Genomic DNA, 23,361 nt, shown 5'->3' with positions numbered 1-23,361 from the left:
CGCCTATCACGGACATCGTATCATCCTCGTACTACGGACGAGGATGATACGACGTCCGTGATAGGCGGAACACAGGCTGCTGGGAAATTCAGTGTTCCGCCTATCACAGGCGAAGGAGGAGGCGCGGCTTTTGAATTTTACAATGGCCGCCGACGAAGAGGGCACGGGACGGAGGCAAGGCAAGGGACGGGACGGGACGAAGGCAAGGCACGACACGGGACGGAGGCTCGGGACAAAGGCTCGGGACACAGGTAGGCTGGACACACACACACACACACACACACACACACACACACAGGGATGGATGGAGACACACACACACACGGATGGATGGAGACACACACACACACAGGGATGGATGGAGACACACACACACACAGGGATGGATGGAGACACACACACACACAGGGATGGATGGAGACACACACACACACAGGGATGGATGGATACACACAGGGATGGATGGATGGAGACACACACACACACAGGGATGGATGGATACACACAGGGATGGATGGATGGAGACACACACACACAGGGATGGATGGATGGATGGACACACACACACACACACACAGGGATGGATGGATGGATGGACACACACACACACACACACAGGGATGGATGGATGGATGGACACACACACACACAGGGATGGATGGACGGACACACAGGGATGGACGGACACACAGGGATGGACGGACACACACACAGGGATGGACAGGCATGTCTCACCCTCGGCTTATACACGAGTCAATAAGTTTGCCAGTTTTTTTGGGGGTAAATTGGGGGCCTCGGCTTATATTCGGGTCGGCCTATACTCGAGTATATACGGTACTTTAGATCTGAAAATACGGAGAGGATGGCAGTTATCAATGGTATTTTCAAGCTGCAGGAGGGAAGAGGGTGGGGAGATCGACTCCCACACACAGGCATCAGAACTTGCAGAAAGGGAGAGACTTAAAGCAGGATTGTGGAAGCATGTAAACTGACTGTAGGTATTATGGATCAGCAGCCATGATTATCGTGGTCAGCAGACACAAGCAGGCAGGATCAACCAGGCACCCCCCTCCCCTTTATCGTTACAACCACTTTAAGTCCCATTTTTTTTCAGTACTTATCTGAAACATGGGACACTATTTCGATTTGGTAACCTTTCTGCTCCTAGTCACTGTATGGACTGTATAATTTTAAACATCATTTTGAAACGCTTGCTGTCTTATGCTAACAAACCTTTTTGTTTCAGGTGGTTCTTTTCCATTTGGAGGTTCAAACTTCAACTTTGGTGGTGCAAGCTCAACAGGAGTATTTACTTTTGGTTCAAATCCTGGTGCTAACCCAGCACAGCCTGCAAATACTGGATTTCCATTTAATCAGACTCCATCATTTAATCAGACTCCATCATTTAATTTGGGGTAAGCATAATTTTCTCAAACAGTATATTCCCTGTTTTCAATTCACATACCTAAGGAGGATATGGCCCCAAAAAAACAAAACAAATGCAGGCTCCCTCCCAATACCAGCATGCCTGTTTTTTGCTAGTGTCCTAGAAGGGTGGCTGCTCCTCCCCCCCCCCCCTTTTCTTTCTGCAATGCTGCACTTACTCTAGTCATACAGGATACATGCACTTTAGTCATTATGACTGGGTTATTTGCAGCTACCTTCAGGTGTGTGCACACCTATATATAACCCTTCCCACTCCCCAGCTAGTCTTTAAATTAAAAAAAAAAGATTTTTTTTTTTTTTTTTGTGGTGTCCTTGGATGATGGACCTTCTCTCTGAGAGAAACCTCTAATAAAGAGGGTAAGTTGTTATCTCGGTCTTTGTTGTGATGATGATCCAGGATGATTTCCTTCATTCGGCTGCTGCATAGCCACTGTGGCACTTCATGCAATTTCGAGATTGACTTCTTGGCTTGGCCATGGGACCATACCCGGACTCTGAAAATGCAGGACCAGATTGTAATGTTGCTTCCTACACTGGGTCCTACTGAGGGCTCTCCTCTTGGATTGTAGTTCAACATATGGAGTTAGCTGCAGTATTCTTTACAGGTCCAAGGCTATGGTCTGCCTGGTGCAGAGTACTGTCCTTGAAGACCTTTGTGGTTTTATATGCCTATCTTAAAGTGTGAAGCCAGGATGGGTAATCCCCTTGCTAATCCTGTCTCAGAAATTTTTGAGTACAGGGCATTGTGACTCAAAATCGGACAATATCCGCAGTAGTTGTCTTATGCTGGCAAGGCTGCAGGTATATGACCAATACAGGGGATGCTTGTGTCCTCTGTGATCCGTCAGTAGTTTGGGCCATAAAGTCTTGCCTAACTCTAGTAAAAACCTCTGCCAAAACGGCAGAGTAGCTGGCCACACCTGATGGAGCTAGGAAAAACTCCAAATATTGGAGAGATCCTGGGATCAGAGGGCAGCATCATTTCAAGTTGCAGACATCTGCCACATTATAGGACACTGTGATAGCAGCACTTGTGCCATTAGAGTGTGAGCTGAGGGCACCCATTTCAGCAAGACGTTCTGCCCCATGTCAATTATCAGATGTGTGACCACATGGTGGTTAGGCTTATGATGCAAGGCATCGGTTACACACAAAACCCAAACAGCTATAGCAGGTGAGGGTTGGCTGGTTGGAGGTGACCACAGTCACTGTAGGCAGGCAGCAATAACGGGCTGAAGATCAAACACCATAACTTTATTGTAGGGTGGGAGAAGACTGCTTTTTATTGCTGACACCATAAGTGATGTCCCTCACTCACTAACTTTGCACAGTGTTTATCTAGAGTAGGGTTGCACCGATACCAATACTGGTATCAGTGCCGGTACTATGCATTTGCAGGAATATCTATACTAAATCTTCAACACGTTTTAGTCAACTAACTCATTTTTAGTCTAAAATTGAATTGGTGTAGTTAAAGCGGAGGTCCACCCTAAAGTGGACCTTCCGCTCATTGGAATCCCCCCCCCCCCCCTCCCGCGCCACAATTGGCACCTTTTAGGGGGGAGGGGGGTGCAGGTACCTGTACAGTACAGGTATCTGCACCCACTTCCGGCGTAGATTCTGCAGAAGGTACGCCCCTTTCCGCAGAATCTACGCCCCTTTCCGAAGGTTGCCTGCTGGGAAACGCACGGATCCCAGAGGCAGCGGGGACCATCCTTATTGCGCAACGCCACTTGCGCATGCGCAGTAGGGAACCGGGAAATGAAGCCAAAAGGCTCCACTTCCTGATTCCCATACCCAAGATGGCGGCGGCAGCACCCGAGAGACGATCGAGAGATCGGCTTCGGGTGCCAACATCGCGGGCGCGATGGGCGGGTAAGTGTCATTATTTTAAAAGTCAGCAGCTGCAGTATTTGTAGCTGCTGGCTTTTAAAAAAAAACAAAAAACGGCGGAACTCCCGGCGGACTCCCGCTTTAAATTGTAATGCATTACTTAACCACTTCCAGGTTGCCCACCGTGGATATAAGGCACTACTTTGCCTTTTTAAATGCCGGGGTTAGGGCAGCAGATAGCTGCCATAACCCCAGTATTTTTTTAAACGGCAAACGGTCTGCTTTAGCATGAAAGTGGTTTCAGTGGCGGATTCGGTGCGAGGGTGCCCCACCCTACTGCCGCCTGTCTGAGCCGTGGGTAGCAACGGAAACGATCCGATCCCTGTGAGGGATTGGCAGGAAGTCTACTGAGGGCAAGATGGCCCCCACCCGACTCTATGCCCTTGGAGGGACATCAAACGTTACTTCCTGCCTTCGAGGGACAATTTTATTTATATTTTATTGCTTTTAAAAGTAAATTTGAGATCTTTTTTCACCTCCGATCTCACAATAGAGGCCCTTTTTTTTTTTTTATTTTTTTTTTTTTTATCACTTTTATAAGACAGTGTAAAAGTAAAAAAAATAAAGTAAAATAAGTATGTGGGTTTTTTTTGTTTTTTTTTTTAAAGCGCCTAATGCCTCTCAGTTTGCGCTCTTAAGCGAACGCATACGCAAGTCGCGCCCCCTATATGTAAACGGTGTTCAAACCACACTTTAGGTTTCGTCGCCATAATTGGAGCGAGTGCAATAATTCTAGCCTAAGACCTCCTCTGTAACTCTAGACTGGTAACCTGTACAAAGTTCCACGAGCGTGCGCAATTTTGAAGCCGGACATGTTGGATGTCAATTTACTCAGCATAACATTATCTTTCATTTTATAGAAAAAAAATTAGTTTTTCTTTTTTTAATTTAAAAAAAGTCTCTTCCAACCCCAAAAAATAGTATTGGAGTCTGTGCTAAGTTTCTGGGTTTCTAAGTAATTTTCTAGCAAAAAATACAGATTTTGACAAATGTCAAACACAGGCTTGGTCCAGAAGTGGTTAAGCATTTCTCTGCGATTTCCAAACTCCTTATATACTGCTGAAGTAAAAAATCAAATGTTATTGTATTGCGTTATGAACATTCACTCCAGACCATGTTCATTTTTTACATCAAACTTTAATTTAGTTTGTCTTGACTATGCCATTTTAGTTTTAGTCCCATTTTAGTTTTTTGTCTAAAATGCCATTTTAGTTTGACGTATTTTAGCCCTCTCAATAGTTTGTCATATTTTAGTAGTTCGTTTTAATTTAGTCTACGGAAATGTTTTGGTCAGTGAAATTAACACTGCCTGAAACCAATACTTTAAGACCCCTTTCACACTGAGGCGCTACATCGCTAAAAATGGCGCCTGTAAAGTGCCTCTCCTGTCACTCCAGTGTGATAATCTGAGGGCTTTCATACTGGAGCGGTGCGCTTGCGGGACATAAAAAAAAAACTCCTGCAAGCAGCATCTTTGGAGCGGTGTATACACCCCTCCTAAACTGCTCCTGCCCATTGATCTGAATGGGCACCGCTGCTGTAGCGGTGCTTTGCGGGTAGTTTTAACCCCTTTTCAGCCGCTAGCGGGGTTTAAAACTGCCCCACTAGGAGCCAAAAACGATGGTAAAGGGCTGCTAAAAATAGCGGCACTTTACCGTCGAGGTCCCATTGTGCAAGGGGTCTTAGGCTTAGTAGTTTCATCTGTCAGCGGGATTCCCCCACTGACGGCTAAAATGTAACCTTAAAAAAAGCCAGCTGTTAAGGAGCGGGGCCGCATGTCCTTACATTTTTTTGCCATTCTGAAGCTTCCCTCCAACCACTTTGCATATCTTATATATTCTGTACTTGCCAAATATGCTGCAGAAATCTCCCTCCATTGAGTCTGGCTGCATCCATTTTAACTGTGGGCAGCTTCAGCTGCTGGCTGTTCTCTTCTGGGATTGACACAGAGGCACACCTGCCTCTTTGGTCCTCTTTTGACTCATCCCCCTCCCTTCCTGGCAAACTCCCACAAGAGAGAGCTGTGAATGATGTCGTAAGCCTAGGCTTTTTACTAGACAAGAAACAGGAAGTGGGCTTTATAAGGTTTTTACCAGCAGAAAAGTATTTTGCTATCCAAAGTTAACCACTTCAGCCCCGGAAGGATTTACCCCCTTCCTTTTCCTCAGTTTAGGCCGATATGTATTCTTCATATAGTTTTGGTTCAAAATCGAAATACGCGTATATTGATTGGTTTGCGCAAATGTTGTAGCATCTACAAAATAGGGATAGATTTATGGCATTTTTATTTATTTTTTACTGGTAATGACGAACATTATGGTGGACACTTTTGACACTATTTTGGGACCATTGTCGTTTATACATCGATCAGTGCTATAAATAGCCACTGATTACTGTATACATGGCAGGAAGGGGTTAAACACTAGGGGGTGATCAAGGGGTTAAGTGTGTCCACGGTGCAGGTGCACTAAGCGTAACGTTGGTGAAGGCGGTCATGCCGTCACTGACGCCTTCCACACGCATGCGCTGGAGTGATGTCATCGCTGCTCTGGCCAGTCACCGCACCGTTACAGTGTTACATGGAAGTCCGGGTATCATGGTGGTGACAACGGAGGTGAACGAGGATCGCTTCGGGGGGCTTCGATCTCAGTTAAGTAAGGCTCGGTTCACACAGGGGTGACTTGTCCAGGCGACTTCGCGGCCTGACAAGTCGCGCTCCGTTCTGTACTATGGAACCATTCTAATAGGAGCGACTCAAGTCGCTCCGACTTAGAAAAAAGGTTCCTGTACTACTTTTGCGGCGACTTCAGGCGACTTGCATTGACTTCTATACAGAAGTCGTTTTGCAAGTCGCAGCTGATCGTGTGCAGGTCGCGTCTGTGAGTCGCGCTGCAAGTCGTGCCCCCCACTGTGTGAACCGAGCCTAATTCATTATGCCTTTGTCCTGCAGGGTGTTGGTTGTTTTTTTTGTTTTTTTTGTAGAGAGGGTTTACTTCCTCTTTAACTCAGTTTAACCACTTGACCATTGGGTATTTAAACCCCCTTCCTAAACAGACCAATTTTCAGCTTTCGGTGCTCTCACAATTTGAATGACCATTACTTTAGTCATACAACACTGTTCCTATATGAATTTTTTGTCCCTTTTTCCACACAAATAGAGCTTTCTTTTGGTGGTATTTAATCACCGCTGGGTTTTTTATATATTTTTTTGCTCTATAAAAGAAAAAAAGACCAAAAATTCTGTAAATAAATGCATTTTTCTTTGTTTCTGTTATAAAATTTTTCTTCATATATTTTGGCCAAAATTTATACCGCTACATATCTTTGGTAAAATAAACCAAATTGGTGTATGTTATTTGGTCTTTGTGAAAGTTCACAAGTTATGGTGCCAATCTCTGAAAATGTATCACACCTGAAGTACTGATGGCCTATCATTTCTTGAGACCCTAACCAGCCAGGAAAGTACAAATACCCCCCAAATTACCCCTTTTTGTAAAGTAGACATTCCAAGGTATTTAGTAAGAGGCATGGTGAGTTTTTTGAAGTTGTAATTTTTTCCCACAATTCTTTGCAAAATTATTAGTGGGTTATTTCTCACACACACACTGCTAGCATATGCATAGCACAAATGACACCCCAAAACAAATTCTTCTACTACTCCTCCGGAGTATGGCGATACCACATTTTAGACTTTTACACACCGTGGCCACATAGAGAGGCCCAACATGCAGGGCGCATCGTCAGGTATTCTAGGAGCATAAATTATACATATAATTTCTTGACTACCTTAAACTTTTGAAGGCCCTGGAGAACCAGGACAATGGAAATGCCCCAAAAATTACCCAATTTTTTAAAGAAAACAACCCAATGTATAACCTGAAGCATATCAAGTCTTTTGAACATTTTTTTTTTTTTTTTTTTTTTTTTTTTTTTTTTCCCCTACGAGTTTTTGGAAAATTCACTTTTTTTTTTTTTTTTTTTTTTTTTACACAAGGTTGTCTATGCAAAATAGATTCTCCTACTCCCCCTGAGTATGTGGTCACATACAGAGGACCAACATGCAGGGAGCACTGTCAGGTGTTCTAGGGGCATAAGTTTCAAATCTAGTATGACTACCTATTACACTTTTGTGAGGCACTGTAATGGCATAGATGAGCCGTGGATGGGGATGGCTGAGCATGAATGAGTACGGCTGGGTGGGGGCTGAGCATGGATGGCTGGCTGCAATGGGCACATAGCGCTGTGGGCACTGCACTGCTGCCACTGGTCTCTCCCCTCACACTGTACAGAGGGGAGAGAAGAACCAGAAATGATGCCGGTTTGTTTACTAGTGATCGCTCTGTCATTTGACTGAGCGATCACATGGTAAATGCCCGCCATCATCGGCCGTTTACCGTGATGCGCTGCGTCCAGTCACGGATGTTCTCAAGGAGAACGTCCTAGTATGCCCTCCCAGAGTTATCAGACCGCACCGCAGCCATCATTCGGCTATAGCACGGTCGGCAAGTGGTTAAAGCAACCTGTCATGTAAAAAACATTTTTTATTAAATTGTTCCTGTTTAACCCCTTATTATCCCTTTAATCTACGCTACAACCAGCCTTATCAACTCCTTATTCTCCTACATTTCAGTTTCCTGCTTTTTTTTTTTCGTTGACTTCTGTTTTATAAACTATTAAGAATTAACTTTTTTTGTTTGCTTTGTTCATTAATATTTTTACACTTTAACATCTTTTTACACGTTTCGCATTGAAAGAGCACTAATATATATAAAAAAAAGTATTTCATTTTTAATGCTTTGTACCATTGCTGACTGAGGTATAAATAAAAAAAAGTTGCGGCAGATATCGGCGAGTACTAAAAAAAAAAGTATTTGTACTCGTTGGTATCAGCGCATTCCTAATGTTGAGGTATGTCACCTTATATTATTTTTCTCTTCACAGGAGTAATGGAAAGACAACACCCCAAATCGCTAATCGGAAAATTAGGACTGCTAGACGAAGAAAAAATTGATGCATCCGAGTCATCAGTTGCTTCTGAGAAATGGTGTCCTGCTTTGTGCAAATACTGGAGTGTACCTCATGCTGTGTTTAGTTGAAGTCAGATCTGTCCAAGGACATCATGAGCTGAAAGTCCCACCCGCCCCTTTCTCTTCTCCCAATTCAAAAAAACACATTTGGTGATGGGGAAATTATTACACAAAATATCCAAATCTGTCATCTTTAAAGTACCTGACTTGGCATGATCTGGCTATACAAGCAAATATAGAGCGCACAGCGAATGGCTTTTGTATAATAAGTACCTTTTTTCATCTGCACCACTATTTTACTGACGCTTTGAAATTGTAATTATATGGGAGGAATTGCGGTATGTATAGTGTAGAGGATGATGAAGATGAGCGATTTCTATGCCTCGTTGTGCTGGTGTATGTGTGATTTTGAGTGTGTTGTGCACCAAAACCTTTCTGATAGCGAAAGATTGAGTCAAGAATGGTCCTTTGCTCTAGACTTGTTAGATATGTAGTTCTTCTAAGATATGCATTTCTCTTTTTCTATTCTACTTCATGTTCGCCTTTTTCCTTTATGATATTCATGTAAATATAATTTTTGTTTCGGCATACTTTTCAACATAACCTAAATCTGTGAACTTGAACTTTTAATTTTGTGTTGCAGCAATTTTTTTTTTTTTTGTTTAGATATGTCTCAAATTTTATTGTATGTAAATCTCATTATTCAAAGTTGCCTAATTCCATTCAAATAGTCTTTAAAGAAAATTGGAAGTTCTTTAAGGTATTAGGTTATTGGCTTTTCTGATCCATTTTTGTTTGGACCAAAAACCAGTATTGTACAAAATATTAAGTATATATTTTTATATTTACACAAATGGACTGTGGTGACTTTGGATAATTAGTAAGTTTAATATTAAAGCCATGTTTATTACAGTATAACAGTTTAACATGTAAAACCATTGGATAAATGCCATCAATAAAATGATAAAATACAACTTGTTTTAACTCTACCAATGTTTATGTTGTGCACATCCTTATTTTGAATTTAAACATGTAACATAAAGCAATTTCTCATACATTCATGGAAAGACACAGCCCAGCAATCTTGATTGTAGGATTATAGGAACACCTTCAGGAGTAGCACACCAGACCAGTTAACTAAGCGCTGCCTCTGGGCAGCCCTTTCTAGTGGTCTAGCCCACCATCATAAGCAGTTCAGTTTTGTGTCGAGGCATAAGGACCTAGCTATCTCTTGCTGGGTGACCCTTTGTTGCTCTTTTTACCAGGGTTAGTTGGGCGACAGGCTGGATAATATACAGTGCCTTGCGAAAGTATTTGGCCCCCTTGAACTTTTCAACCTTTTGCCACATTTCAGGCTTCAAACATAAAGATATAACATTTTTATTTTTTGTGAAGATTCACCAACAAGAGGGACACAATTGTTAAAGAGGAAGTAAACCCTGATGGGTTTACTTCCTCTTTTTTTCCCTGCAAAGGTAAAGCATAATGGACTACTATGCATCGCATAGTAGCTCATTATGTGTCACTTACCTGACACAGGAGCCAGCGAAGTCGCCGCTGTCCCCTGTAGTCCGCCGCATCCATGTTGCTGGTGGCGTCTCGCAGCTCCGACGAATCACAGCGGCGCAGCCTCGATGACGTCACTCCCGCGCATGCGCCGTAGACAGCGGTGCCCATTTTCGGGCAAATATCTCCTAAACCATATAGGTTTAGGAGATATTGCTTGGACCTACAGGTAAGCCTTAATCTAGGCTTACCTATAGGTCCAAGTTGTTTGGAAGGGTTTACTTCCTCTTTAAGTGAAACTAAATCTATTGGATAATTTAAACTTTTTTTAGCAAATAAAAAACTGAAAAGTGGTGCGTGCAAAATTATTCGGCCCCTTTACTTTCAGTGCAGCAAACTCACTCCTGAAGTTCAGCGAGGATCTCTGAATGATCCAATGTTGTCCTAAATGACTGATGGTGATAAATAGAATCCACCGGTGTGTAATCAAGTCTCTGTATAAATGTACCTGCTCTGTGATAGTCTCAGGGTTCTGTTGAAAGCGCAGAGAGCATCATGAAGACCAAGGAACACACCAGGCAGGTCCGTAATACTGTTGTGGAGAAGTTTAAAGCCGGATTTGGATATAAAAAGATTTCACAAGCTTTAAACATCCCAAGGAGCACTGTGCAAGCGATCATTTTGAAACGGAAGGAGTATCAGACCACTGCAAATCTACCAAGACCTGGCCGTCCCTCTAAACTTTCAGCTCAGACAAGGAGAAGACTGATCAGAGATGCAGCCAAGAGGCCCATGATCACTCCGGATGAACTGCAGAGAACTACAGCTGAGGTGGGAGAGTCTGTCCATAGGACAACAATCAGTCGTACACTGCACAAATCTGGCTTTTATGGAAGAGTGGCAAGAAAAAAGCCATTTCTCAAAGATATCCATAAAAAGTCTCGTCTAAAGTTTGCCACAAGCCACCTGGGGGAGACACCAAACATGTGGAAGAAGGTGCTCTGGTCAGATGAAACCAAAATCAAACTTTTTGCCCACAATGCAAAACGATATGTTTGGCGTAAAAGCAACACAGCTCATCACCCTCAACACACCATCCCCACTGTCAAACATGGTGGTGGCAGCATCATGTTTTGGGCCTGCTTTTCTTCAGCAGGGACAGGGAAGATGGTTAAAATTGAGGGGAAGATGGATGCAGCCAAATACAGGACCATTCTGGATGAAAACCTGTTGGAGTCTGCAAAACACCTGAAACTGGGACGGAGATTTATCTTCCAACAAGATAATGATCCCAAACATACAGCAAAATCTACAAAGGAATGGTTCACAAATAAACGTATCCAGGTGTTAGAATGGCCAAGTCAAAGTCCAGACCTGAATCCAATCGAGAATCTGTGGAAAGAGCTGAAAACTGCTGTTCACAAATGCTCTCCATCCAACCTCACTGAGCTCGAGCTGTTTTGCAAGGAAGAATGGGCAAGAATTTGTCTCTCGATGTGAAAAACTGATGGTGACATACCCCAAGCGACTTGCAGCTGTAATCGCAGCAAAAGGTGGCTCTACAAAGTATTAACGCAAGGGGGCTGAATTTTGCACGCCCCACTTTTAATTTTTTTATTAAAGTTTCAAAAATCCAATAGATTTCGTTCCACTTCACAATTTTGTCCCACTTGTTGGTGATTCTTCACAAAAAATGAAAATGTTATATCTTTATGTTTGAAGCCTGAAATGTGGCAAAAGGTTGAAAAGTTCAAGGGGGCCAAATACTTTCGCAAGGCACTGTAGATCTTCGTCACCCCAGCTCATCCAGTGAGCTCATGCAGGCCCCTCGATACATATGGGGTTCGCCCTGTCCAGGAGTGAGGCACCCTGTGAGTGTTCTCAGACACATTTGACTAGATCTCGGTGGGCTGCGGACTGTCAAGGTACCCGTTCGCTCTGAGCAGTGTGCTAAGTATTAAAGTGGAGGTTCACACAATTTAACCTCCACTTTTCGAAACCCTCCCCCCCCTCCGGTGTCACATTCGGCACCTTTCAGGGAGGAGGGAGGTGCAGATACCTGTCTAAGACGAGTATCTGCACCCACTTCTGTCTTACTACCTCTTCCTGTCCTGCCACGCTGTCTGCTGGGACACGCACTGGTCCCACAGACAGCGCAGACCATTCTCATTGCGCTGTGCGACTCACGCATGCACAGTAGGGAACTAGGAAGTGAAACCGCCAAGGCTTCATTTCCTTATTCCCATACTGAAGATGGTGGCGGCAGCATTCGAGGATCGAGGGATGGTTTGGCCTTTGGTGCCGTCGCTGGACCCCGGGACAGGTTTGTCCTCATTTTAAAAGCAGCTGCAGTGTGTGTGTGTATGTATATATATATGTATATGTATATATATATATGTATATGTATATATATATGTGTATGTATGTATGTATATATATATATATATATATATATATATATATATATATATTATAAAATTTGAGGGACTCCCTTTTTAAGACACGTTTCTGAAGAGGCTTTTCTTGAAAAGTTGACTTCTCCAGGCTAAACAAGGCTACTATGATTCTAGTGGACAAATCTCCATTTTAAAGGCATTGTAAAGTGAATTTTTTTTTTAAATAACATGTTATAGTTACCTCCACTGTGCAGCTCGTTTTGCACAGAGTGGCCCCGAACCTGCTCTTCTGGGGTCCCTCGGCGGCTGTCTTGGCTTCCTCCTGCAGGTGCTTCTCACGTTCATGCGAGCTCCCTATCTAATTTACATGCCTAAATCACTCTGACCTTTGTGAGTAGCCATTTGGCCGTATGTTTTTTATTTTTATAAATACTTTATCGTTTATACTGCACTTAGTCTGGCGCACCTTCTCCCTGTTTTTTGTGTATGCGAGCTCCCTCGCATGGTGAGAAGCATCTGCGGGCGCACTCCCGTGATACAGCGAGCGGCTTTAGCCGCTGGCTGTATCACGTGGCCCCGCCCCCCGGCGTTCCGTCTCAGTGGATGTGATTGACAGCAGCTCGAGCCAATGGCTGCGCTGCTTTCCATCCAGCCAATCAGCAGTCAGGCTGAACGGGGGAACATATGTCGGGACGAGCGCGGGACTTTCGAGGGGTGAGGTAAGTAAAACGGGGGGGGCAGGGGGTGCAGGCACTGTCAGATGTTTTTTCACCTTAATGCATAGAATGCATTAAGGTGAAAAAACATTTACCTTTACAACCCCTTTAAGGGCTCGGCAAAGGAGGGCTGAAGCGGTTGATTGGTCCATTTTTACCATTGCTGGTTTAGCCCTGAGCCCCCATTCTGGCTACACCTGATGTCCCATACTCTTACAGAATGGGCCAGACTTTTGCATCCGGGTTTCTGTAAAGAACAGGTATTCCTGATCTACATCACGCTAGCGGATCAGCAGGTCCAGGGCACTCAAGCACACGTGTAATTTGTTGAATTGCTCTCCAAACTCTCTTCTTGGGTTACCAGTTTTCTCAGAATGCCCTTTCAGGGTGACAGTCTCTTTGGTGCTACTGAGGACAATATTATCCAGAATCTCACAGGTGGAAAGAACACTTTTCTTCCACAATCTCAGAAGGACAGCTGCAGTGCAAGGACCTTCTTTCTCTATGCACAAGCGACTTTTTCATTCTTCAGACACCTTGGACAATCTAAGCGATTCTATATATATTCTATAGCCAATCTGTGGGCCGAAAGGCTCCTAGCAACACAAGCCTTCCATGTCATGAGGGTTTGCCCCCACCTGTTCACACCAAGGTGAAGAAGGGGGTCATCTTTGCTGGTTTGTACAACTTTGGGTGCCTCGCCTCTGACATGGGTTTGTGAATGAATTATATTGGGCTGGGATAGTTTCTTTACTACCCACCAAACATTCTTTCTTTTCATACATTAGGGGGGCACAGAGCCATAGTACTTACTATGTGGGTTATAGGGCCACTGATAGGTGATGGATACTGGCATGCCCTAAGGCAAGAAGTGTACTCCCTATATAACCCCTCCCACTACTGGGAGTCCTCAGTTTTTGTTGCCAGTGTCTAAGGTGTTGGTCACAAGTAAAGATGTGCTGTGCTCCACTCGTGTCCGAAGAAACAAGGTTTTGCTTGCAAATGCTTCTCTTTAGAGAGCTGGGCCCTGGGATCTAGTACTCTTTAGTAGTAAGGCCATAAAGTTTTTACTGGCAGGGTGCTGTCGCAGGTCCAGGATCAATTCCTGAAGGTTTCCTAAAAGGTCTCAGAACCCACCGTGAAGGGTGAAGATTGGGTCTTTATTTCTGATAAACCCTGCTCGAGGAAAAGGTAAGGGAGATTTTCTCAGGAATTTCTCCTTTTTATGTATAATGCTGTCTTGCCTATGTGTCACCACTGGGGGCTGTATTGAGCACTCACAGACCTGACGCTGGAAACAGCCCAGAAGCCTGTAATTTTCTCCTCCGGCCACAACAGATCCTCCGGTAAGATGGGTGGTCTGGTTCTCCTCCTGCGCCCCCAATAGATATTTTTCCCCTTTGGGGGATTGATATAAATAGTTTCTCTTTTGTAAACAAACAAATAAAAAGGGACCGAAAACGCAGCCGCTCAGTGGAGGATTTACCCCCCTGCCGCCATGTCTGCTGTTTTTTTCAGGACGCCTGAGACGCTGCTCGCATGGGAAAACCATGTTTTTTTGAAAGGAGGGGGGGCGTGGCTAACGGCGTCAGACGCCGGCCACAAGTGCTGTGTATGTGTAGCTGGCTGTGGAGGGACAGAGCAGGAGGATGGCTTATTCAGGTTAGTGACACAGGCATTTCCCTTTGACACATTATACTTTACCAGGCTAGGATTAATAGCAGCTAATGGCAATGGACTATAGTTCCTTTGTGGAACAGGGCACAGGTTTTGATTCAAACCTTTTACGGTTCCAGAACCAACCGAAGAGGTAAGACTCATTCTAGATCTGAATCGGCACTTATACATCCGATCTTTTCGCATGGAGTCAATCCAGTCAGTTGTGTCCATCCTGCAAGGAGGGGAGTTTTTTGGCTCCATCGATATGAAAGATGCATATCTCCACGTGCCAATATTTCCCGCTCACCAGATATTTCTGCGCTTTGAAATATTAAATCGTTTTCAGTTGTGGCCCTGCCATTCGGTTTAGCCACAGCACCACGGGTGTTCTGAAAAATTCTGGCACCTCCTTTAGCCAGATTAAGGGCTCAAGGCCTAACGGTCCTAGCCTATTTAGACGATCTACCTTTAACCACTTCCCGACCAGCGCATGACAGGCACGTCCAATATTCAATGCCGCCCTGCCATCGGGAGCGCGCCGGCGGCGGCACGCTGGTCCCGACCCCCGTGAGTCCGGTCGCGGGACCCGCGGGCATCCCCGCGATCGTCTCGCGGAGCGGCCGAATGGAGGAAATGCTGTATAAACATTTCTCCATTCTGCCTATCAACTAGTGACGCTGATCTCTGCTCCATGTGATTGGAGCAGAGATCAGTGTTCACTAAATGAAAGCCCAACCCCCCCACAGTTAGTAACACACCCCTAGGAACACTTAACCCCTACACTGCCACCCACTGGTTAACCCTTTCACTGCCAGTGTCATTTACACAGGAATCACTGCATTTATATAGCAGTGATTACTGTATAAATGACAATGGTCCCAAAAATGTCCGATGGGTCCCCCACAATGTCGCAATCACAATAAAAATCGCTGATCGTTGCCATTACTAGTAAAAAAAATAATAAAAAAATATTAATAAAAATGCTATAAAACTATCCCTATTTTGTAAACGCTATAACTTTTGCGCAAACCAATCAATAATCGCTTATTGCAATTTATTTTTACCAAAAATATGTAGAAGAATACGTATCGGCCTAAACTGAGGGAAAAAAATGTTTTTTATATATTTTTGGGGGATATTTATTATAACAAAGTAAAAAATAATGCGTTTTTTTCAAAATTGTCTCTCTATTTTTGGTTATAGCGCAAAAAATAAAAACCGCAGGGGTGATCAAATACCACCAAAAGAAAGCTCTATTTGTGGGGAAAAAAAGGACGTCAATTTTGTTTGGGAGCCACGTCGCACGACCACGCAATTGTCAGTTAAAGCGACGCAGTGCCGAATCGCAAAAAGTGGTCTGGTCTTTGACCAGCAAAATGGTCCGGTCTGCAAGTGGTTAATAGATCATTCAGTCTCGGGTCTTAAGCAGAGTCTGATTACAGCTGTAACTACCTGTTATCTTTTGGTTGGATACTCAACCTAGGAAAATCCTCCTTAAAACCATCAAGGAGATTACAGTACTTGGGGCTGGTTATAGATACTGTACAGAATAAGGTATTCTTACCCCAGACAGGAATCGGTTCCATTGTAGGACTAATTCAACTTGATAAAACAAGGAAAAATCCTTCCATTCGACTGTGCATGAGATTGTTAGGGGAAATGGTGGCCTCCTTCGAGGCCATCCCTCATGCAGTTTTCACTCAGGACTGCTTCAAAACACCATCCTATCGGTCTCGAATAAAAAGATTCAGGCCTTGGTTTTTTTCCAATACACTTGGCTCCCGACGCAAGTCAGAGCCTAAATTGGTGGTTGTTATCCAGCAAAATGGAAAATCTTTTCAGCCTGTATCCTGGGAAGTATTAACAGATGCCAGCCTTCTAGGCTGGGGAGCAGCCCTGGAAGAAGATTCTGTCCAGGGGACATGGGCCAGGTTAGAGGACCTTGCCTATCGACATTTGGAAGATTCGGGCAGTACATCTGGCCCTAGAATCTTGGACGATCATACTACAGGACTGTCCTGTCAGGATTCAGTCTGACAAGGCCACCACTGTGGCTACATCAATCATCAAGGGGGCATGAGAAGTCATGCAGCCCAAAAAGAGGTGAATAATGATCTAGCTTGGGCAGAACACAACATTCCTTGCCTATCCGCAATTTTCATTTCGGGAATAGAGAATTGGCAGGCGGGCTACTTGAGTCACCAACAATTATCCCAGGAGAATGGTCTCTGCCTAACATCTTCCTAGCGATATGTCAAAGATGGGGTATTGCGGACATGGACCTATTCGTGTCCAAATTCAACAACAAAGTCGACAACTTTGTCAAGAACAAGGGATCAGCTAGCAGGTGGACCAGACACCTTAGTCTTCCCATGGGATCAGTTTTTCACTGATCTATGTGTTTCCTCCAGTTCTGCTACTTCAGCGCCTCCTCCGCAGGATCAAGCATGAACAAAATGAGGTGATTCTGGTGGCCCCAGTGGGTCCCAGAAGATCATGATTTACCGAGATCATAAAGATGGCAGTAGGAGTGCTTTGGACTGGCTGGCTTCCAGAATCATTTACTATAGGGTCTGGAAGGCATATGTTTCTTGGTGTGGATTCAGGGGTTGGCAGGATCCCTGATTCCTGCAAATGGGATCTGAAATAAAGCTGGTTTTGACTTCTATCAAGGGCCAGATCCTGGCCTTGTCAGTGTTTTTTTTTCAATGGCCTCTTGATTCCCAATCTTGGTGCATAGCTTATTCAGGAGGTAACACGGATTATTCCCCCTATCAAGGCATCTTTAAATCTGTGGGATTTAAATTTGGTCTTATCGACTTTGCTGAATCAGCCGTTTGAACCTTTACGAGAAATTTCCTTGGTTCTTTTGACAAGAAAGATAATCTTTCTGGTTGCCATTTCTTCTGTTAGAGTATTGGAACTAGCGGCTTGTCTTGAAGAGACCATATTTGATCGTGCATAAGGATGAGGTGGTTTTATGTCCTCATCCTGAATTCCTACCAAAAGTGGTAGCAGGTTTTTTTCATTTAAACCAAGATATTATTCTTGCTGCTTTCTCCCCAGAGCCTCAATCTAGGGAAGAGAAAGCACTACATTCCCTTTGTGTAGTAAGAGCGATCAGAGACTATTTAAAGGTGACAGCTCAGATTTGCAAAACACATGTTTTGTTTGTACTGCCAAAAGGTCCAAAATGTGGACCGGCAGTGTCAAAATCTATTTTCCAAATGGATTTGTCAAGTGATTGTTCAAACTTCGACTTCTTCCTTATGTTAGAGTACACTCATCCAGAGAGATTAGTGCCTCTTGGGTGGTGCATCATCAGGCCTCCTATGGCTCAGATCTCTAAGGCCACAACTTGGTCTTCAGTTTATATGGTTACCAGATTTTATCAAATCGGTGTTAAAGGTCATGAGGATATTGCATTCGAGCGCAATGTACTGCAGGCTGTAGTATGAGTCCTCTGGCCTCCTTTTTTGTCTTTCTCCCTTCAGTTGCCATTGCTATGGGACATGCCACATAGTAATTACTATGGCTCTGTGTCCCCTGATGTAAGAAAATAAAACAGGATTTTTAAAACGGCTTACCTGTAAAATCCTTTTCTTTGTACATTAGGGGACACAGAGGTCGCTCCCTTCTTGGTATACACTTGTATTGCTTGGCTACAAAACTGAGGACTCCCAGTAGTGGGAGGGGTTATATAGGGAGTACACTTCTTGCCTTAGGGCGTGCCAGTGTCCATCACCTATCAGTCGCCTTATAACCTACATAGAAATGACTATGGCTCTGTGTCCCCTGATGTACATCAAAGAAAAGGATTTTTACAGGTAAGCTGTTTTAAAAATCCTGTTTTTTGTTTTACCAAAAGGACCCAAGAAGCGGCAGGCAGCATCCAAAGCTTCCATTGTCAATTGGGTCAGTCAATTGGTCATTCAGGCCTATGGTCTGAAACCTAAAGCTACTCCCTTGAGAGTTCTTTCTACCAGGGGTGTAGGAACCACCTGGGCTTTTTGCCATCAGATATCGGTGGCTCAGATTTGTAAGGCTGCTACCTGGTCTTCAGTGCATACGTTAACAATGTTATCAAGTGGATGTTCGAGCAGCCAAGGATTTGGCTTTTGGGCCGCAGTGTACTGTAAGCTGCCGTATAAGGTCTGATGACTATTGTTTGGCAGGGTGACTCACTCCCCTCGAGGCTATTGCTCTGGGATGATTTTGTGTGTACAGTATACGTGGACTGCTCTAACCTTACAAGAAAATTATAATATATACTTCACCACTAATGTAATATCTACCTTAAAGCCCAATCTAGATCAAACCAGCCAGTTTGCACTGATTGAAATAAACCTTTAAACCATATCCATTGTGCCAAATATATGATCAAAACCAAAAAATGTTATATTCAAAACCAAAATATATATAATGTGTGTGTTCAAAAAACTGTACTTTTGTGTGCTAAATCCCAACAATAAAATTGCAGACACAAATACAAAAATTTGTGAACCTAAAAATAAGTCCCTCTTTGTGAGAGAGGCAATTTTTATAAACGGAAGACTAAGCAAATAAATGAAGTCCGTGACCAAATAATATCAATCCAACACGAAAGTAAATTCCATAAAGGTATAGTCCCAAGTGAATAGCCTCAGTGAGTGATCACCAACTCCTGTTTCATCATGTAGTAATCATGCAACAAAACTTCACCCTTTTGTACCACCACCACCACCTTGTAGATTGGTCAGTCACCAGATACAGGTGAATGCTCGCCTTTGGTTTATTAAACGGATAACTACTCCTCACAAAGGGGCATTCTGTACGCTCTTCAGGCAATATGCTTTTGGGTATAGTGCTTAAAGTGGTTGTATACTTTTTCCTGTAGGTAAAAAAAAAAAAAAGCCTATAATAAGGCTTACCTGTAGGTAAAAAAAAAAAATCTCCTAAACCTGTACGGTTTAGGAGATATTCCCCTCGGTATGCGCCACTGACTGCAGCGGCGCACAAGGGGATTCTCGGCTGAAAATCCGGCAGTGGCCGACCGGCCGGGATGAAATCTCCCGCGCATGTGCGGGAGTGACGATATCGCGGCTCCGGCCACTCACAGCGCCGGAGCCGTGATACCCGGAAGAAACGCTGAGGGAGCATGTCGGCTCCCTCGACGTGGATCGGGCCAGATCTCGGGGCCTCGTTCTAAGGTAAGTATTTCATAATGAGCTAGTATTGCGGGTTTACTACCGCTTTAACTAATCCCCATAGAAAATAAATAGCCATCATGGTGTAGTAATTCCCAATTCATTTATTTAAAAAAAAAAAAAAAAAAGCTAAAAGATTATTGCACTCCAAGCTTTTCCAGCCATGTGACTGTGGTCTGATATACCGGTGTGCGTTCCTCTATGATTTCCTATACCACGTGCGCTCCAAGCCTCACTCCCGTGCAGAATGTGTTCATGTCACAAAGTCCCAGCAGCCTCTATGCATTTCGCAAAGTTTGATTGCATCATCAGGAAGCCTATTGCTCTGGGATGTCCCAGCAGGTAATGAATATTAGCCTAACTCCTATGTCCCATGATGTATGAAAAAGAAAATAGGATTTTTTTTTCATCATACTTACCTGTAAAATCCTTTTCTTTGAGTACATCATGGGACACAGAGATCCCTCCCCTCTTTTTGAGGATTCAGTGCTTGCCACAAAACTGAAGTACTTCCTGTATGGGAGGAGTTATATAGGGGATCACTTCCTGTCTAAAGATCTTTGGTTTACTAGTGTCCATTCCCCTGGAGATGACATATAACTCAGCAGGTAATGAATAGTAGCCTAACTGTGTTCCCGGGATGTACTCAAAGACAATCCTATTTTTGTACGGCTTCATCATTTGGTCATTGAAGTCAATGCCTCCCATATAAAGATTCGATTTGTGGACACAGGCTTTTCAACAACCCCAGCTGCTGTGCAAATTTGGACTGTTGTGTCTGTGTGAATGGCAGAGAGGACTAAAGCATCCCATTTGTCCTTTTACTTCACTGAAAATAGTCCATCAGTGTGCAAGCAGGTTTTCTTCCCTTTTCTAAGTCAGGTGTTAATGAACCATTGGGGGAACCCCTGGTGAGTAGCTCGCACAGTATCGCAGCAGCCAATTCGAGATTTTGAGAGACCCTAAAATCAAAGGCTGAAATCATTGTTATGAAAAGCTACAAAAAAAAAAGTTAAGCAAAAAAAATAAGTTTTATTGAGTAGTTATATTGTTACTGTTTTATTGTCAGTCGTTGTTTGTGTTAACCAGCTGAAGCACTGATCTGTTTATTCTGACAGCAGCAGGGTGCTGCTTTCAGAATAACTAGGTCAGTGCCTGCAGTGCTGTAGGAGATTTCTAATTCGCAGCTTACAAAAAAAGTGTATGCCCAAGCATGAGGGGGGTTAGGGGTGGTCTGTGGGCAGAATTTTTTTTCACTTTTTTCCGACAGGCTCAAGTTAAAAATAAAAAAAAACTTTACATGTATGCCGAACATTAGAAGAGTGGGTGGATGTGTGGCAGAATCTTCTAATAATGGGCATAAAATGCCAGGATAGTTCAAACATCCCCCAAATCACCCCTTTTGGGAAAGTAGACACCCCTTATTTTTTCCCAAATTTTTTAAAAAAAATCCGGCCCCCAATCATCTCTGTTGTTACCACCAGATCAGAGCCTGGGCTGTAAGGGTAGGGCAGAAGAGCCCGGGAAACAACAAAAGCACACATTGAAGCAGGTATCTAAAGAAGAGATTTTGGATTCTTTCCCCACTCTTATGAAGGCAGTTGGGTATATTGCTGATGCTTCTGTAAAGATTATTTGCATGTCTGCTAGATCTTCAGCCTTGACCAACTAGGCTCACAGCGATTCAGCTTCTAAGGTCAAGTTGTGCATTTTGTTTTCAGGGGATCTTTTTCAGACTAGAACTGGAAGCAATTCTAGACTGCACAACAGATAAAAAGGCTTTTCAAGTGAAGAAAAAGAAAACTCCTAACGGTCACCCCCCCCCCCCTTTTTCTTTCTTTACCCAACCCCCACTGACCTCCCAAATCACAACTGCAGGGTAGCAAAGAGAAAAAGCAGGAGTTCTGGTTCTTCCAAAACCCAAGGATTGCATTTCCATAATGCTGAGCAGGCCTTGATGTTCCAATCACTAAACAAATTCTTTGTCATTGCAATGCAAATTACAATGACATTCTATAAAAGCTCCACCCACATGTAAACATGTAACAACCTCAACATACACATGTAAACAATTACCACCCTACCACAGCAATGAAGCCAAGTCACTTACACCTATATAATATTCCAAATTAAAAATTTAGGGCCTTGAGAGCTCTTGAAAGAAAACTTTCCTTTAATTGGTTGGTCCTCACCATTATATTTCTACACCTTCTGCCAGATGGCAGTAGTTTAAAAACAAAATAAAAAGAAAAACAGTTTCCAAGGTGGGACAAGTCACTCACTATTTTGCCTGCTCTGACATAACATGACTTGTAACTTTAGAGAAACTAATCGGCAGCTCACAACCTTCTGCGCAGCGCTTATTATTTTCTGAAGGGAAGCCTTTTCTGCCAGTGTGCAGTTGGAATATCAGCCTAAAATGCAGTATGTCAGCACACTTAATGTAGGAACGATAGAAGGACTCTCAAGCTGGTTTTCCCTAAGCCATTCTTGAGGATTTAATCCGTAAGCAGTCTCAGGAAATATACACTCAACGGCCACATTTTTATGTACACCTTGTTGGTATGGAGTTGGACCCCCTTTTGCCTTCAGAACTGCCTTAAAGTGGATGTAAACCCTAACATATACTCAGTGAAGTGAACAGCTTTAGATGATACACAGGGATGAGCCAAATGTCCCTACATAAGTTTTACATATATATCTGCTGTCTTTAGCTTTATATATCCTTTAGAAAATGCACATTGTGTTAGAGATTTTCTCCTCTTGTTCAGGAGAACACTCTTGGGAATGGATTATTGGCATACAGCCAAGACAGCTGATTGGAGGAAAGGCACACCCTCCACATTGGCAGAGGAAGTAATGTGCAGAGCTCAGCTGTGAGAAGGCAAGCACTCTGCTAATCTATTTATAGCAACCTCCCACGACACACACTTCAGGCTGCTTTTATCTCCCATCTCTGAGAAGTTATTAGGCTGATAGAGCTAAGCAACAGAAAGAAGAAACACATGGGCTCAGTGATTTGGAAAGAGATAAGAGAACAGTACAGATATATGTGCCCAGCTCAAATTTTATTAATCGAGTTTACATCCACTTTAATTCATCATGGCATACATTCAACAAGGTGTTGGAAACATTCCTCAGAGATTTTGGTCCATATTGACATGATAGCATCACGCAGTTCCTGCACATCCATGATGCAAATCTTCCGTTCCACCAAATCCCAAAGGTGCTCTATTTATTGAGATCTGGTGACTGTAGAGTACAGTGACCTCATTGTCATGTTTAAGAAACCAGTGGTGAGATGATTTGAGCTGTGTGACATGGTGCATTATCCTGATGGAAGTAGCTATCAGAAGATGGGTACACTGTAGTCATAAAGGGATGGACATGGTCAGCAACAATAATCAGGTAGTCTATGGAGTTTAAACAATGCTCAATTAAGGGGCACATGCGTGACTTCCATGGGATTGGCTGCATGTCTGAGTAACTCAGCTCTACTTCCTCTGCTTAGCCTGCCTCCTGGGGCCAGAAC

The 23,361-nt window shown here is 43.5% G+C and overlaps 1 protein-coding gene across 3 annotated transcripts in view; it reads left to right on the top strand.

Moving 5' to 3' along the window:
• Positions 1 to 9,340, top strand: part of NUP153 (nucleoporin 153) — a 143,793-nt gene extending 134,453 nt beyond the window's left edge. For all 3 annotated transcript variants that reach the window (XM_077492243.1, XM_077492242.1, XM_077492241.1), the window contains 2 exons: positions 1,247 to 1,415; positions 8,281 to 9,340. In XM_077492243.1, the coding sequence (XP_077348369.1) occupies positions 1,247 to 1,415; positions 8,281 to 8,350 (239 nt within the window). In that variant the 3' untranslated portion in view covers positions 8,351 to 9,340. The remainder of the gene's footprint in view (positions 1 to 1,246; positions 1,416 to 8,280) is intronic.
• The last annotated feature ends 14,021 nt before the right edge of the window (positions 9,341 to 23,361 follow it).

Source organism: Lithobates pipiens, unplaced genomic scaffold, assembly GCF_037356315.1.
Source record: "Lithobates pipiens isolate NorthernLeopardFrog02 unplaced genomic scaffold, aLitPip1_a1.2 Scaffold_19, whole genome shotgun sequence".
Lineage (NCBI taxonomy): Eukaryota > Metazoa > Chordata > Amphibia > Anura > Ranidae > Lithobates > Lithobates pipiens.
Note: the sequence above shows the minus strand (reverse complement) of the source record. Positions and strands in the feature narration are given on the sequence as shown.